Consider the following 18,990-nt stretch of genomic DNA (forward strand, 5'->3'; position numbering starts at 1 on the left):
TTCCAGAAGGCATTCGATAAGGTGCCTCACAAAAGGTTGCTGCAGAAGATTGGGGTACACGGAGTTGGGGGTAAGGTGTTGGCGTGGATTGGGGATTGGCTATCTAACAGGAAGCAGAGAGTTGGAATAAATGGGTCTTTTCTGGTTGGCAGTTGGTGACCAGTGGCGTGCCGCAGGGATCGGTGCTGGGGCCTCAACTGTTTACCATTTACATAGATGATCTGGAGGAGGGGACCGAGTGTAGGGTATCAAAGTTTGCTGATGACACGAAGATGAGTGGGAAAGCGAATTGCGTGGAGGATGTGGAAAGTCTGCAGAGAGATTTGGAAAGGCTGAGCGAGTGGGCGAGGATCTGGCAGATGGAAAATAACGTTGGCAAATGTGAGGTTATCCACTTCGGAAGAAATAATAGTACATTGGAATATTATTTAAATGGAGAAAAATTACATCATGCTACTGTGCTGAGGGACCTGGGGGTCCTTGTGCACGAATCGCAAAAACTCAGTCTGCAGGTGCAGCAGGTGATCAAGAAGGCGAATGGAATGTTGGCCTTTATCGCGAGCGGGATAGAATATAAAAGCAGGGAAGTCTTGCTGCAACTATACAAGGCACTGGTGAGGCCGCAACTGGAGTACTGTGTGCAGTTTTGGTCCCCTTATTTGCGAAAGGATATATTGGCCTTGGAGGGAGTGCAGAGAAGGTTCACCAGGTTGATACCGGAGATGAGGGGTGTAGCTCATGAGGAGAGATTGAACAGATTGGGTCTGTACTCGTTGGAGTTCAGAAGGCTGAGGGGTGATCTTATAGAGACATATAAGATAATGAAGGGGCTGGATAGGGTAGAGGTAGAGAGATTCTTTCCACTTAGAAGGGAAACCAGAACTAGAGGGCACAGCCTCAAATTAAGTGGGGGCCGGTTCAGAACAGAGTTGAGGGGGAACTTCTTCTCTCAGAGGGTAGTGAATCTCTGGAATTCTCTGCCCATTGAAGTGGTGGAGGCTTCCTCGTTGAATATGTTTAAATCACAGGTAGATAGATTTCTGATCGATAAGGGAATTAAGGGATATGGGGAGCAGGCGGGTAAGTGGAACTGATTCGCCTCAGATCAGCCATGATCTTGTTGAATGGCGGGGCAGGCCCGAGGGGCTAGATGGCCTACTCCTGATCCTATTTCTTATGTTCCAGGTCAGGCACTCTCCCAACCTTTGACGTAAAGTTCTGGCCCTGAACAATATCCAAGCTTGGGCTGATAAGTGGCAAGTGACATTCCCCCACACAAGTGCCAGGCAACAATCATTTCCAAAAGGATCAAATATAATCATGTCCCATTAACATTCAATGGCATTATCATCACTGAATCCCCCACTGTCAACATCCTAACAATTACCATTAACCAGAAATTGACCTGGATGAGATGTATATATATAATTACTGTGGATACAAGAGCAGGTCAGAAGCTGGGAATTCTGCTGTGAGTAACTCACTTCCTGACTCCCTCCACTACCTACAAGGCGCAAATCAAGATTGTGATGGAATATTCTCCATATATATGGATGAGTGCAGCTCCAATAATACTGAAGAAGTTCAAATACCAAACACAGCGGCAGCTGTATGTACCCTCTACAAAATGCACTACAGCAACTCACCAAGGCTCCTTCAATAACACCTTCCAAATCCCCAACTTCTACCACTTAGAAGGATGAGGGCAGCAAGTGTATGGGAACACCATTGTCTGCAGGTTCCCCTCCAAACCATAAACCATCCTAACTCGGAAATATGTCGCCGTTCCTTCAGTCGCTGGGTCAAAATTCTGGAACTCTCTTCCTGTGAGCACTGTAAGTGTACCTATACCACATCACAGAATGATGTGGAGATGCCAGCGTTGGATAGGGATAAGCACAGTAAGAAGTCTCACAACACCAGGTTAAAATCTAACAGGTTTACTTGGTAGCACAAGCTTTCGGAGTGTTGCTCCTTCCTCAGCTGAGTGAAGAATTGTGTTCACCAGCAGGGCATACATAGACACAGACTCAATTTACAAGATAATGGTTGGAATGCGAGTCTTTACAGATAATCAAGTCTTTAAAGATACAGACAATGTGAGTGGAGAGATGGTTAAGCACAGGTTAAAGAGATGTGAATTGTCTCCAGCCAGGATGGTTAGTGAGATTTTGCAAGCCCAGGCAAGTCGTGGGGGTTACAGATAGTGTGACATGAACCCAAGATCCCGGTTGAGGCCATCCTCATGTGTGCAGAACTTGGCTATCAGTTTTTGCTCAGCGATTCTGCGTTGTCATGTGTGTGTGTGTGTGTCTCTGCAAGACGTGCCAGGTCATCGACACAGATGCCATCATCTCACATGAGAACACCATCCACCAGGTACACGGTACATACTCTTGTGACTCGGCCAACACTGCCTACCTGATACGCTGCACGAAAGGATGTCCTGAGGCATGGTACATTGGCGAGACCATGCAGATGCTACGACAATGGATGAATGAACACTGCTCGACAATCACCAGGCAGGAGTGTTCTCTTCCTGTTGGGGAACACTTCAGTAGTCACGGGCATTCAGCCTCTGATCTTCGGGTAAGCGATCTCCAAGGCGGCCTTCACGACACATGACAACGCAGAGTCGCTGAGCAAAAACTGAGAGCAAGTTCGGCACACATGAGGACGGCCTCAACCGGGATCTTGGGTTCATGTCACACTATCTGTAACCTCCACAACTTGTCTGGACTTGCAAACTCTCACTAAATGTCCGGGCTGGAGACAATTCACACCTCTTTAACCTGTGCTTACCCTCTCTCCACTCACATTGTCTGTACCTGTAAAGACTTGATTACCTGTAAAGACTTGCATTCCAACCATTATCTTGTAAATTGAGTCTGTGTCTATGTATACCCTGTTTGTGAACAAAACTCTTCACTCACCTGAGGAAGGAGCAACACTCCGAAAGCTTGTGCTACCAAATAAACCTGTTGGACTTTAACCTGGTGTTGTGAGACTTCTTACTGTGCACATCACAGAATCCTGCAGTGCAGAAGAGGCCCTTCGACCCATCAAGTCTGCACCAATGCATGAAAGGCCCTGACCTGCCACCTAATCTTACTTGCCAGCACTTGGCCCATAGCTTTGAATGTTATTGCATGCCAAGTACTCATCCAGGTACTTTTTAAAGGCTGTGAGGCATCCCACCTCCACCACCCTCCCGGGCAGTGCATTCCAGACTATTACCACCCTCTGAGTAAAAAGGTTTTTCCTCAACTCCCCCCAAACCTCCCACCCCTCACTTTTAACTTGTGTCTCCTCATAACTGACTCTTCAACTAAGGGGAACAGCTGCTCCCTATCCACCCTGTCCATTCCCCTTATAATCTTGAACACCTCAATCAGGTCACCCATATAGACTGCAGCAGTTCAAGAAGGTGGATCACCACCATCCTCTAAAGGGCAAACAGAGATGGGAAATCAGTGCTGGCCTGGCAGAGACAATCACACCTTGTTAAAGAAATTTTTAAAAATCATCCCCAAAATCTAGTTGTACTTTGCTAAATTCTGAACCACAACAGTGCCACACAACAGACATGTGAGCAAAATTCTAGCCCATGGAATAAAAGGGAAGAAATGGTCTGAGTGACAAGAAAGAGTTGTGATAAATAGTTTTTTTTCAAATTGGAGGAAGGTTTTCAGTGGAGTTCTGCAGGGATCAGTTTTGGGACCCTTGTTCTTCCTCATATATATTAATGACTTAGACTGTGGTGTTTCTGTGGCTGCGGACGAGATTCTAGGATGATGTTTTGCCTCCCTGGTGCCAGGGTCCTGGATGTCTCTGAGCGGGTATCCTGAAACGGGAGGGTAAGCAGACTTATGTCATTGTCCACTTTGGCACTAATAACATAGGCAGGAAGAGGGAAGAGGTCTTGCAAAGATAATTCAGGGAGTTAGGTAGGGAGCTAAAATGCAAGACCACCAAGGTAGTAATCTCAGGATTACTCCCCGTGCCAAATGCTAGTGAGGCTTGGAACAGGGAGATAGTACAGTTGAACACATGGCTAAAGAGCTGGTATAGGAGGGAGGGCTTTAAGATATATGGATCACTTGGGTGTCTTCTGGGGAAGCTAAGACCTGTACAAGAAGGATGAGTTTCACCTGAACAGGAGGGGCACCAACATCCTGGGTGGGAGGTTTGCTAGTGCTGTTCCAGAGTGTTTAAAACTAGTGTAGCATGGGGGTGGGTACTGGACAGCAGGCCAACAAGTGTAGGGACTGGGGAAAAAAATGAGACTGAGATAAACATAACGCAGAGTAAAAGCAGGCGAGGGTAGCCACGGGGCTCAGGGGGACTGGAGGTCTGAAGTGCATTTGCTTCAATGCAAGAAGTATAACAGGTAAGACAGATGAACTGAGAGCGTGGGATTATGATTTCATTGCAATTACAGAGACATGGTTAAAGGAGGGACAGGACTGTCAGCTTAACGTTCCAGGGTATCGTTGTTTTAGATGGGACAGAAGGGGAAACAAAAGGGGTGTGGGAGTTGCATTGCTGATTAGGGAGCACAGCACATCTGTGTTGAGGGAGGACACATTGAAGGGATTTTGTAGTGAGGCATTATGGGTGGAGCTCAGGAATAAGAAGGGTGAAATCACAATGTTGGAAGTGTACTGTAGATCTCCCAACAGCCTGCAGGAGACAGAGGAGCAGTTGTGTAGTCAGATACTGAAGAGGTGTGAAAAAAGCAGAGTAGTTGTGGTGGGTGACTTTAAGTTTCCCATGTTGACTGGCCTCTCCCTTAGATGTGGAGATGCCGGCGTTGGATGGGGTAAACACAGTAAGAAGTCTCACAACACCAGGTTAAAGTCCAACAGGTTTATTTGGTAGCACAAGCCACTAGCTTTCGGAGCACTGCCCTTTCATCAGGTGAGTGGGAGTTCTGTTCACAAACAGGGCATATAAAGACACAAATTCAATTTACAAAATAATGGTTGGAATGCGAGTCTTTACAGTAATCAAGTCTTAAAGGTACAGACAACGTGAGTGGAGAGAGGGTTAAGCACAGGTTAAATAGATGTGTATTCTCTCCGGCCAGGACAGTTAGTGAGATTTTGCAAGACCAGGCAAGTCATGGTGGTTACAAATAGTGTGACATGAACCCAAGATTCTGGTTGAGGCCGTCCTCATGTGTGCAGAACTTGACTATCAGTCTCTGCTCAGCGACTCTGCGTTGTCGTGTGTCGTGAAGGCTGCCTTGGAGAACGCTTACCCGAAGATCAGAGGCCGAATGCCCGTGACTGCTGAAGTGTTCCCCAACAGGAAGAGAACACTCTTGCCTGGTGATTGTCGAGCGGTGTTAATTCATCCATTGTCGTAGCATCTGCATGGTCTCCCCAATGTACCATGCCTCGGGACATCCTTTCCTGCAGCGTATCAGGTAGACAACATTGGCTGAATTGCAAGTGTATGTACCGTGTACCTGGTGGATTGTGTTCTCACGTGAGATGATGGAATCCGTGTCGATGATCCGGCATGTCTTGCAGAGATTGCTGTGGCAGGGTTGTGTGGTGTCGTGATCACTGTTCTCCTGAAGGCTGGGTAGTTTGCTGCGGACAATGGTCTGTTTGAGGTTGTGCGGTTGTTTGAAGGCAAGAAGTGGGGATGTGGGGATGGCCTTGGCGAGATGTTCGTCTTCATCAATGACATGTTGAAGGCTCCGGAGAAGACCGGGGAGGTTTTGATTGGGGAGGCCATGCTGACGCTACGACAACGGATAAATGAACACCGCTCGACAATCACCAGGCAAGAGTGTTCTCTTCCTGTTGGGGAACACTTCAGCAGGCATTCGGCCTCTGATCTTCAGGTAAGCGTTCTCCAAGGCAGCCTTCACGACACACGACAACGCAGGGTCGCTGAGCAGAGACTGATAGCCAAGTTCCACAGACATGAGGACGGCCTAAACCGGGATCTTAGGTTCATGTCACACTATTTGTAACCCCCACGACTTGCCTGGTCTTGCAAAATCTCACGAACTGTCCTGGCTGGAGACAATACACATCACTTTAACTTGTGCTTAACCCTCTCTCCACCCACATTGTCTGTACCTTTAAGACTTGATTACCTGTAAAGACTTGCATTCCAACCATTATCTTGTAAATTGAGTTTGTGTCTTTATATGCCCTGTTTGTGAACAGAACTCCCACTCACCTGATGAAGGGGCAGCGCTCCGAAAGCTAGTGGCTTGTGCTACCAAATAAACCTGTTGGACTTTAACCTGGTGATGTGAGACTTCTTACTGTGCTGTCCCTTAGAGTCAGGCACTCAGATGGAGGGCAATTTGTTAGATGTGTCCAGGAAGGCTTTCTGATACAGTATGTTGACAATTCAACCAGGGAGCGGGGCGTACTAGACTTGGTATTGGAGAGTCAGGTGTCAGGTCAGGTGATCGATGTTTCAGTGGGGGAGCATTTTGGGTTTAGTGACCATAATTCCATAAGATTTCGGGTAGTCATGGATAAGGACAAGAGTGGCTCTCGGGTGAGGGTGCTTAATTGGGCAAGGGCCAATTACATCCAAATTAGACAGGAACTGGGGAATGTGTATTGGGAGTGGCTACTTGAGGGCAAATCCACGTTGGTATGTGGGAGGCTTTTAAAGGCCAGTTAATTGAAGTGCAGGACAGGCATGTCCCTTGAGGGGGAGGGGTGATTCAGTGGTAGGGGAAATTAGAAAACCCAAATTGAAGGAAGAGGTAAGAGTGCAGGTTAGCGATGTGGCGGATGGTTACCAGACAACAAGAGAGGGACAGAACGGGTGAATGTCTTTATGCACCAAGGAATTATAGAAGAGTAGGGAAATTTACCAGTAGAACAAGTTTAAAAGCTTTGTATCTAAATGCACGAAGCATTTGGAACAAGATTAATGAGTTAATGGCGTGAATAGAAACAGAAGGGTATACACACAACAGACATAAGATCATACATACAATCCCTACAGTGCAGAAGGAGGCCATTCGGCCCATCAAGTGTGCACCGACCACAATCCCACCCAGGCCCTATTCCCATAAACCCACATATTTACCATGCTAATCCCCCTGACACTAGGGTTAATTTAGCATGACCAATCCACCTAACCGGCACATCTTTGGAGTGTGGGAGGAAACTGGAGCACCCGGAGGAAACCCACGCAGACATGGGGAGAATGTGCAAACTCCGCACAGACAATGACCCAAGGCCGGAATTGAACCCTAGCACTGTGAGGCAGCAGTGCTAACCACTGTGCTACCATGCCGACTTATTTAAAGTTTATTTATTAGTCACAAGTAAGGCTTACATTAACACCGCAATGAAGTTACTGTGGCATTCCCCTAGTCACCACACTCCAGCGCCTGTTCGGGTCAATGCACCTAACCAGCACGTCTTTCAGACTGTGGGAGGAAACCGGAGTATCCAGAGAAAATCCACGCAAACATGGGGAGAACATGCAGGCTCCGCACAGACAGTGACCCAAGCCGGGAATCGAACCCAGGTCCCTGGTGCTGTGAGGCAGCAGTGCTAAAATTGATTTGGTGATGATTACTGAGACATAGTTACAAGGAGACCAAATCTGGGAATTGAATATCCAAAGGTACTCAGCATTTCGGAAAGATAGACTGAAAGATAGACTAAAGGAAAAGGAGGTGGTGTAGCTTTGCTGGTGAAAAGGATCAGTGCTGTAATGAGAAATGACATAAGCACAGGAGATCAAGATGTGGGGGGGAATTTTATCATTTTGAGTCTAAGTGCCGGATCTGGGCGTCAAATAGATCCACGCCTGGAATCCTCTTTCTAGCGCGCCCATACACGTTTTGCTGGCTCCAGCGCGATCCGCGCTGTGTGCGGGCCTTAGCGCTGGTGGACCGATCGGAGCTCTGAACTGCGCATGCGCAATTTGAAAAAAAATCTGACAGCGCACCCGGGCATGGAAAAAAAGCAGACAGCGGAGAGAGCGGCTCTCTGACGGTCATCCTCTGGTCGGGGGTGGGGGGGGAAGGGGCTGTGATGTCTCATCCCCTGCGGGGGGTGGGAGGGGAGGGGGTGTGATGTCTCATCCCCTGGGGGGGGGTTGGAGAGGGGGTGTGACCGATCATCCCCTGGGGGGAGGGTGTGACATCCTCTGGCCAGGGGGGGTCCGCTGTCTGTCTGTGGCCGATCCCTCCTGGCACCATCACTGGTACACTACCAGCCACAGCCATCTCTCCCGCTCTCTTGTACCTGCAGGGAAGAGTAATCTGTGGCTGGAAAATATTTCAAAATATGGATGGGGGGATATATATTTTGAAATATTTTCCCAAATTTTTGATTGTCAGGATTATAATTTTGACACTATCTTCCAAAGGGAATTCCTCTAATTCTGTGCAATGTTCAGATGAAAACAAGATGAAAGGATCCAAGGCTGCTCCAGAGGCAGATTAGCTGCACCCAACGTTGCCCATGCAAATCACATTCATAAGTAGAGGCACATCTGCCATTGAATGTGAGAGAAGAGTTGCCAATACAAACTTCTTTTCACTATGGTTGATTTTCCAGATGTAGTAATCTTGAATCTTATTTTGAACCAAGTTCCACCACGGGGACAATTCTTCCAAGTTCACCACATGACTCTGAACATTTGCGCATCAACAATCCAGTTACAGATCACAAATGTATTATACAGGTCACTAATTGCTCACTAGGACACTGTAGTTTAACTACCTTTCCCATAGATAATTAGGCAGCACAAAGAAGATGCTACATTATTTTCAGTTTGCAAGATTCTCCCAAGTCCATCCTCCCCCCTCTCTGCTCTCTCTGCTGTATTTTTCTTTCGCGCCTGGGCACGCTGCTTTGGATTTTTTTTCGAACTGCGCATGCGCAGTTCAGAGCTCCGATCGTTCTGGCAGCGCTAAGCCCCACCCACAGCGCGGATCGGACTGGAGCCGGCAAAAAGCGTATGGGCGCGCTGCAAAGAGGATTCCGGGCTCGGATCTGCATTACGCCCGGATCCGGCCCTTAGACTCCAAATGGTAAAATAGGGCCCATAGTGTTCAATTGTGATCGCCACAATACTAGAAGGATGTGGAGGCTTTGGAGGGGGTACAGAAAAAATTTACCAGGATGTTGCCTGGTATGGAGGGCATTAGTTATGAGGAGAGGTTGGAGAAACTTGGTTTGTTCTCACTGGAATGACAGAGGTTGCGGGGCGACCTGATAGAAATCTACAAGATTATGAGAGGCATGGAAACAGTGGATAGTCAGAAGCTTTTTTCCAGGGTGGAAGAGTCAATTACTAGGGGGCACAGGTTTGAGGTGTGAGGGGCAAGGTTTAAAGGAGATGTACGAGGCAGATCTTTTACACAGAGGGTGGTGAGTGCCTGGAACTCGTTGCCGGGAGAGGTAGTGGAAGCGGTAGTGACTTTTAAGGGGCGTCTTGACAAATACATGAATAGGATGGGAATAGAGGGATATGGTCCCCGGAAGGGTATGGGGTTTTAGTTAAGTCGGACAGCATGGTTAGTGCAGGCTTGGAGGGCCGAAGGGCCTGTTCTTGTGCTGTAATTTTCTTTGTTCTTTGTTGAAATGTTTTTTTTTTGGATGGCAACAAGTAACTCGTGGGGTGCCACAGGGTTCGGTCCTTAGGCCTCAGCTATTTACAATCTATATTAATGACTTGGATACAGGGATAAAGGCTCTCGATCCAAATTTGCAGATGACACAAAAATAGGCGGGACAGTAAGTTGCAATGACGAAATAAGAATCTTACAAATGGATATAGATAGGAGAGTGGGCCAAAATGTGGCAGATGGAGTTCAACGTGGATAACGCAGCAGGTGGATGCACTGAGGAGCATACAGGAGGCAGAGAGTGTGATAGACACTAGTTACAGGGAGGTTGCCACACCACAGGTTCAGACAGGTAGATGGGTGACCGCCAGGAGAGGCAGGTAGGTAATGTAGGAGGCTCCTGTGGCTATTTCCCTTTCAAACAGGTATACCGTTTTGGATACTGTTAAGGGGGATAGCCTGTCAGGGGGAGATACCCGCAGCAGCCAGGCCTGTGGCACCACACCTGGTCTGCTGTAGAACAGGGTTGGGCAAAGAGCAAGCGAGCAGTAGTAATAAGGGACTTGCTAGTTAGAGGCACAGACAGGCGTTTCTGTGGCCGCGATCGAGACTCCAGGGTGGTGTGTTGCCTCCCTGGTGCCAGGGTCAAGGATGTCTCTGAGCAGTTGCAGGACATTCTTAAGGGGTGGGGGTGAGCAGCCAGAGGTCGTTGTACATTTTGGTACCAACGACATAGGTAGGAAAAGGGATGAGGTCCTGAAATGTGAATATAGAGAGTTAGGGAGAAAACTAAAGTGCAGGACCTCGAAGATAGTAATTTCTAGACTACTACCGGTGCCACGTGCTAGTGAGAGTAAGAATAGGAAGATTAGGCAGATGAATGTGTGGCCTGAGAGCTGGTTCAGGGGGCAGGGATTTAGACTTTTGGATCATTGGGATCTTTTCTGGGGAAGGGCTGACCTGTTCAAGAGGGACGGGTTACACCTGAACTGGAGGGGGACTAACATCCTGGCGGGGATTTGCTAGAGCCACTCTGGAGGGTTTAAACTAGTTTGTCAGGGAGGTGGGATCCAAAGCAGTAGGGAGACAGAAGAGAAGATTGAGGACAGCACAGAAGTTAAAAAACAAAGAACGAAGAAAATTACAGCACAGGAACAGGCCCTTCGGCCCTCCAAACTTGCACCGACCATGCTGCCTGACTTAACTAAAACCCCCTACGCTTCCGGGGACCATATCCCTCTATTCCCATCTCATTCATGTACTTGTCAAGACGCCCCTTAAAAGTCACGACCGTATCCGCTTCCACTACCTCTCCCGGCAACGGGTTCCAGGCACCCACCACTCTCTGTGTAATAAATCTGCCTCGTACATCTCTTTTAAAACTTGCCCCTTGCACCTTAAAGCTATGCCCCCTAGTAATTGACTCTTCCACCCTGGGAAAAAGCTTCTGACTATCCACTCTGTCCATGCCCTCATAATCTTGTAGACTTCTATCAGGTCTCCCCTCAACCTCCGTCGCTCCAGTGAGAACAAACCAAGTTTCTCCAACCTCTCCTCATAGCTAATACCCTCCATACCAGGCAACACCCTGGTAAATCTTTTCTGTCCCCTCTCCAAAGCCTCCACATCCTTCTGGTAGTGTGGCAACCAGAGAGCACATTAAGTAGTAAAGGCAGTGTCAGTAATCCTAGCACCAGACAGATCAGACAAAAGCAAGACAGAGAGCAAGGGAAGTCCAGATTAAACTGCATTTATTTCAATGCAAGAGGCCTGACGGGCAAGGCAGATGAACTCAGGGTATGGATGGGTACGTGGGACTGGGATATTATAGCAATTACTGAAACATGGCTAAGGATGGACAGGACTGGCAGCTCAATGTTCCAGGGTACAGATGCTATACGAAAGATAGAACAGGAGGTAAGAGGAGAGGGGGAGTTGCACTTTTGATTCAGGAAAACATCACAGCAGTACTGAGAGGGGATATGTTCGAGGGTTCGGCCACTGAGTCTATATGGGTAGAAATAAGAAGGGGGAAATCACTTTGATAGGGTTGCACTATAAGGCCCCCAAATAGTCGGCGGGTAATTGAGGAGCAAATATGTAAAGAGATTACAGATAGCTCCAAGAAAAACAGAATGGTAATAGTCGGAGATTTTAACTTTTCCAAATTGACTGGGACAGCCATAGTATTAGAGGGTTGGATGGAGAGAAATTTGTTGAATGTATTCAGGAGGAATTTCTCATTCAGTATGTGGATGGCCCGACTAGAGAGGGGGCAAAATTTGATCTCCTCTTGGGAAATAAGGAAGGGCAGGTGACAGAAGTGTCAGTGAGGGATCACTTTGGGACCAGTGACCAAAATTCTATTAGTTTTAAGATAGCTATGGAGAATGATAGGTCAGGCCCAAAAGTTAAAATTCTAAGTTGGGACAAGGCCAATTTTGATGATATCAGGCAGGAACTTTCAAAAGTTAATTGGGGGTGTCTGTGGGAAGGCAAAGGGACGTCTGGTAAGTGGCACGCTTTCAAAAGTGTGTTAACCAGGGTTCAGGGTAAACACATTCCTCTTAGAATGAAGGACAAGGCTGGCAGAAGTAGGGAATCCTGGATGACTCGGGATATTGAGACCCTGGTCAAGAAAAAGGAGGAGGCACATGACATGCATAGGCAGCTGGGATCAAGTGATTCCCTTGAAAAGTATAGTGGGTGTAGGAGTAGAGTTAAGAGAGAAATCAGGAGGGCAAAAAGGGGACACAAAATTGTTTTGGCAGATAAGGCAAAGGAGAATCCAAAGAACTTCTACAAATACATAAAGGGCAAAAGAGTAAGAAGGGAGAGAGTAGAGCCTCTTAAGGATCAACAAGGTCATCTATGTGCAGATCCACAAGAGATGGGTGAGATCCTAAATGATTATTTCTCAACGGTACTTACTGTTGAGAAAAGCATGGATGTTAGGGAACTTGAGTAAATAAATAGTGATGTCTTGAGGAATGTACATATTACAGAGAAGGAGGTGCTGGAAGTCTTAAAGCGCATCAAGGTAGATAAATCCCTGGGACCTGATGAAGTGTATTCCAGGACATTGTGGGAGGCTAGGGAGGAAATTGCGGGTCCCCTAGCAGAGATATTTGAATCATCGATAGTCACGGGTGAGGTGCCTGAAGATTGGAGAGCGGCAAATGTTGTGCCTTTGTTTAAAAAGGGCTGCAGGGAAAAGCCTGTGCCAATTACAAGGGGGCACAGTTTCAAGGTGAGAGGGAGAAAGTTTAAGGGAGAAGTACAGGGGACGTTTTTCATGCAGAAAGTGGTGGATGCCTGGAACGCACTGCTAGAGGAGGTGGTAGAAGCATGCACATTAGCAACATTTAAGAGGCATCTGGATGGGCACATGAATAGGGAGGGAATAGAGCAATACGGACCAAGTAAGGGCAGGTCTTTTTTGTTTAGTTAGGGCATCATGATCGGCACAAGCTTAGAGGGCTGAAGGGCCTGTTCCTATGCTGTACTTTTCTTTGTTCTTTGTTTGGAAGTGTTGTCAAATGTGATGAGGATAGGCTTGAACTTCAAGAGGACATATATATTGGTGGATTGGGCAGAAAAGTGGCAGATGAAGTTCAATGCAGAGAAGTGTGAAATGTTTCATTTTGGCAAGAAGAATGTGGAGAGACAGTATAAAACAAAAGGGAGAAATTTTAGAAGAGGTGCAAGAAGAAAGGGACCTTGGTGTATATGTACGTAAGTCATTGAATGTGGCAAGGCATTTTGAGAGAGCAGTTAATAAAGCAAATGGTATCCTCGGTTTTATTATTAGGGGCGTTCAGCACAAAAGTAAGGAGGTCATGTTGAACTTGTATCAAACACTAGTTAGGCCTCATCTGAGATACTGCGTCCAGATCTGGGTGCCATTCTTGAGGAAGGATGTGAAGGCATTGGAGAGAGTACAGAGGAGATTCACAAGAATGATTCCAGGGCTAAACAACTGTAGTTATGAGGATAGATTGGAGAGGTTGGGTCTGTTTGCCTTGAAGAAAAGATGACTGAGTGGAAACTTGATAGCGGTATTGAAAATCCTAAGGGGTATGGGCAGGACAAATAATGATAAGCTGTTCTCTCTCAGGAGTACATCAAGAGCAGATTCAAAATATGAGATAAAAGGAGTCTAAAGCCGAAGGTGAGTTAACTGTGGAGCATCTGCGAAGGTGAGCAAGTCGGGGATAGCATGTTTAGTGAGGTGATCACACCGCTGATGAACACTGAGCAGGCAGAAAGGGCATGGGTGACCATCAGGCAGAGTAGAGGAAGGCAGGTAGTGCAGGAGTCCCTTTCTAACAGATATACCGTTTTGGATACTGTTGTGGGAGATGATTGTACAGGGGAAAGCAGTGACAGCCAACTTCATGGCACCATGGGTGGGTCTGCTGCACAAGAGGGGAGGAGGAAAAAAGTAGGGCTATTGTGGAATCGGATTCAATTGTAAGGGGAACAGACAAGCGTTTCTGTGGCTGCAAAAGGGACTCCACCATCGTATGTTGCCTCCCTAGTGCCAGGGTTAGGGATGTTGAATGGTTGCCAGGCATTCTGAAGGGGGAGGGCAATCAGACAGAAATCATGGTACATATTGGTACCGACGATAGCGATAGAAAAAGGATGAGGTCCTGGAGCAGAATTTATGCAGCTATGAATTTAATTAAAAACAGGACTCTGAAGGTAATAATCTCTGGATTACTCCTGGTGCCACTTGCTAGTGAGTTTAGCAATAGAAAGTTAGTTCAGATGAATGCGTGGCTGGAGAGATGGTGCAGGGGGAAGGGCTTTAGATTTTTGGAACATTGGGACCATGTTTGGGAATGATGAGATCTATACAAGATGGATGGGTTGCACATTAACTGAAATGGGACCGGCGTACTTGCAGGGAGGTTTGCTAGTGCTTTTGGAGAGGATTTAAACCAACTAGGCAGGGGGGATGGGATCCTGAAAGAAGGATCAGCAGCAGGAAGATGAACAGCCAAAATTAGAAGAGACACCAAATGAGTCAGGAAGACATAGGCCAGTTAAGGCACAAGGGACTTTAGCAAGATTGGGTGGTATTTATTTTAATGCAAGGAGTCTGACGAACAAGGCAAATGTGTTGTTAAACATGGGGATATGATGCCATTGCTGCCTCTGAGACATGATTGTGAGAGGGACAGAATTGGCAGCTCAATATTCCAGGATATAGGATCTTCAGGCGAGACAGGGTAGAAGATAAAAGAGGAGGGGGTTTTGTAATTTTGATCAGGGAGTCAATTGCAAGAGTAAGGAGGGACAGCATTTTAGAATTTTCTTCTAATGAAGTTTTATGTGTAAAAGCACAAAGGAGCAATCACATCTCTGGAAGTGCTCTATAGACCCTCTAACAGTCTGAGGGAAATAGAAGAACAGATATGTAGGCAAATTTCAAAGAAGAGGACAAGTAATAGGATAGTGATAGTGGGGATTTCAACTTCCCCAACATCAACTGGGGTAGTTATAGTGTGAAAGGTTTAGAGGGAATGGAATTCTTATAAATCAGCCAGAAATCAAAGTTCTAAACTGGGGGAAGGCTGATTTTAATAAAATCAGATATGATTTGGCCAGAGTGGAATGGGAGTAGACATTTTCAGATTAATATGTGACGAAACAGTGGCTACACATGCTTAAAACTTTCATCTAAAACTCCTCTGCTTTTTCAGCAGAAGTGTTAAATTATTTTAAATGCATTAGTATTTCAACTAGCACATAGAGAAAGATAAAAGTTTAAGATTATTCAAGAAGGAAATAAGGGGAACATAGAGCCAACGTGTTCCAATAAAGAGAAAGGGTGGGACCATCAAATCCTGGAAATTGAGGGATATATAGCATTGGATAAAGGGGAAAGGGCTCAAAACAGCAGGAACCCTAGAGGAGTATAGAATGTGCAAGAGGGAACAAAAGAAGGAAATTAGGAGAGCAAAAAAGGGACATGAAAGGATACTGGCAAGTAGAATAAAGGAAAATTCTAAGTTGCTTTACAAGTATATTAAGGGTAAAAAATAAATAGAGAAAGAGTAGGGCTCATAAAGGAGCACAGTGGTGATATGTGCGTGGAGTCGCAGGATCTAGATAAGGTTCTAAATGAATACTTTATGTCAGTGTTCACTAGTGAGAGAGACGATGTGGGTATAGAAATCAGGGAGGGTTGTGATACTACTAAACAAATTAACATAGACAAAGAAGAGGTTCTGAGTGGACTGAAACACTTCAAAGTAGATAAATCTCCAAGGCTGGATGAAATGTATCCCACGCTGTTGAGTGAGGCAAGGGAGGAAAAAGCAGGGGCGCTGGCAATAATTTTCTACCAGAGAGGTGCCGGAGAAGTGGAGAACAGCCAACGTGGTTCCATTATTTAAAAAGGGAGAAAGGGATAAACCAGGAAACTATAGACCTGTCAGTCCAACCTTAGTAGCAGGGAAACTATTGGAAAACATTCTGAGAAACAGAATTAATCTGCATTTGAAAAGGCAGGGATTAATTAAGAACAGTCAGCAGGTTTTGTTAAGGGGAGCTCATCACTGACCAACTTGACTGAATTTTTCGAAGAAGTGACCAGGTGTGTAGATGAGATTAATGTATTTGACGTAGTCTTCTTAGACTTCAAGAAGACTTTTGACAAGGACCCACATGGGAGACTGACACCATGGGATCCAAGGAAATTTGACAAATTGGATCCGGAATTGGCTGATTGGCAGGATGCAAACAGTGATGGTTGAAGCCTGTGTCCAATTGGGTCCTGCAGGGATCAGTGTGGGAGCTCTTGCTGTTTGTGGTTTATGTAAATGATTGAGACTTGAATGTAAGAGGGATGATCAATAACTTCAGGTGTTATAAAGGGGAGGGTGATCCACTCTCTGAGAGCTAACACCAAATCACACCTCACTTTATAATCTATTAAAAGTGTGTAAGAAATAGTACAATCTGCTTTTCAGCAAATTTTAGTGGTTAAATCAAAATAACTACCTGAGACTCTGTAAAATCAACAAAATAACACTTTGTTTATCTAACCAACAGTGAACAGGTTAACTAAACTATTAACTAACCAAATAAAACACTATTCTAATGGGATGCAGTTTAAATATAATTCCACTTATTAACAAAGAAAATAGAATGTTATTTTTGTCACTCTCAGAAAACAACCAGGTTTCATCTCCTGGAATCTTCTGTCTTCTTTCTTCTGCCTTCACTATCAAGATGAGCCTTTCTTTTGGTACTTTTTCTATTCAGATGAGGCTTTGAGCTAAAAGCTATTAGCTGTGGCAGAGACAGTTGCTATGTCAGAGAGCAGTTGCTGTCTCTCTCTCTCTCTAAAGCTGTGAGCTGTGGCATGATCAGTTGCCGGCTGGCTCTTATACCCCTGATACATACCAATATCCCCACAATAGGATTGGTTCTCAGGTTGCCAAAGCATCAAATTTAAATCTTGTTAGCCAAGTGCCTAATTTAAACTGATTCAGCAAAATTCAAAAAAAGCAACCTGTTATCTTGGCAACACTACTGCCTGGCCCCTCGATACAATATTTCAGTCTGTGTATTGCATGCACCTGTATCTCTTTTAACTCTCTAAGCACAGCAAAAACATTTTTCTTAACAGAACTATGCAATGCTTTCTCCTCTTAGCATTTTACAATTTTTAATAATCTTACAAACACCAAATTCTAACATTCTACTCAACTACGCAACACCTCCCTCTTAAGAAACAAAATGAACCATCATCATGGCTTTACTTTCTTTCTTTTAAACTCGCAATAAAGCATCCGCAATAACATTTTCACGACCCGCAACATGTACAATCTGTAAATTAAATGTAACATAAAACTCCAATTAAATAATCTGGTGTCCTTGTCCTTAAATCTTTCCAGAAATGTCAAAGGATTTTGATCAGTATACACAATCGTCTCTGATGCGTTGTTTGTAACATAAACATTAAAATGTTGTAAGGTCATTACTAAACTCAATAACTCAATTTTCAATTGTGGAATATTTTGTCTGGTGGAATTGGGTTTTTCGAAAAATAACCGATTGGCTTTTCAATTCCACAATCATCTTCCTGAAAAAACACAGCTCCAACCCCTACATCGCTGGCGTCAATGGCGACTTTAAAGGGTTTCAAAAAGTTTGGTGCGGCTAAAACAGATGCGGTGGTTAACACTGCTTTCAAATTCTCAAATGCCTCCTGCATTGTTCTGTCCACCAAAATTTCATGTTGCTTTTTAACAAGCCTGTCAACGGTGCAACTACACTACTAAAGTTTGGTACAAATTTTTTGAAGAATCTGCTCAATCCTAAAAATTGTAGCACTTCCTTCTTCGATGATGGTCTTGGAAATTCCTTGATGGCCTTCGTCTTCACGTTTCTCTGTGTCATCCGTCCGTATTCGATGTCACTTCCGCTTTTGCAAATTCTGTTTTGGCCAAGTTTATGACCAACTTTGCCTTCCGTAGTCTCTCGAAGAGCTCTGCCAAATGCTCCATGTGATCTTTCCATGAATGACTAAAGATCACTAAGCCTTCTATGTAGACAGCACAATTAGTCAATCCTGTCAAGTCTTTGAAAAGCAGCTGGTGCGTTTTTCATCTCAAAGCGCACAATTTTAAATTGATATAGCCCATTTGGGGTTACAAAGGCAGAAACTTCTTTGGCTCTCTCTGACAAAGGTGCTTGCCAGTAACCGCGAAGTAAGTCCAACTTTGTGATGTAAGTAGCTTGCCCGACTATTTCCACACAATCCTCCAGCCTTTGAATTGGGTATGAATTGGATTTAGTCACAGCGTTGACCTTCCGATAATCATGGTATTCTGATCATCTTCTGCAGAATCGTTGAGTACAATCAGGTTTGGAGACCAACATGATCGGTGAACTCCACTAGCTTTGACTTGACTCTATGATGTCTTCTTGTAGCATCACTTCCACTTCCTTCTGAATCTGTGCTGTTTTGGGAGGATTAAGTTGATAGGGGTGTTGTTTTATCGGAACAGCATTCCCTACGTTACCCTCATGTACAATGGCATTAGTCCTCCCCATTCTATTTCTACATAGGTCCTCATAGCACTGTAACAAGTCTTTCAATTCAGTTCTCTGTTCTTGGGACAGATAGCTCACTATCCTATTCCATTCCTTATGGACTTCTTCATTATTCAATTTATTCTGAGGCACATCAAAATCCAAAACATCTGGATTTGATTCCGCACTCTGAGTGGCAGTAACTAATACCTGGTTCTCTGGTTCCCTTTCCCTGTCATAGTACTGTTTTAACATGTTCACATAACATACCCTACACAAATTTTCTCTATCTGGCATCTTTACCAGATAATTCATGTGACTTAACTTCTTCTCAATCTGATAGGGGCAAGTAAACCTTGCTT

The 18,990-nt window shown here is 45.3% G+C and overlaps 1 protein-coding gene across 3 annotated transcripts in view; it reads right to left on the minus strand.

The window, feature by feature from the left end:
* tulp4a (TUB like protein 4a) overlaps nucleotides 1-18,990 on the minus strand; it is a 469,011-nt gene that overhangs the window by 56,623 nt on the left and 393,398 nt on the right. The window contains exon 13 of one of the 3 annotated variants that reach the window (XM_078229993.1): nucleotides 3,751-3,844. The exons of the other annotated variants lie outside the window; for them this stretch is intronic. Coding sequence (XP_078086119.1) covers nucleotides 3,751-3,844 — 94 coding nt within the window. The remainder of the gene's footprint in view (nucleotides 1-3,750; nucleotides 3,845-18,990) is intronic. 3 annotated transcript variants of the gene reach the window in all.

This window comes from Mustelus asterias, chromosome 15 (assembly GCF_964213995.1).
Source record: "Mustelus asterias chromosome 15, sMusAst1.hap1.1, whole genome shotgun sequence".
NCBI classification, from domain to species: Eukaryota; Metazoa; Chordata; class Chondrichthyes; order Carcharhiniformes; family Triakidae; genus Mustelus; species Mustelus asterias.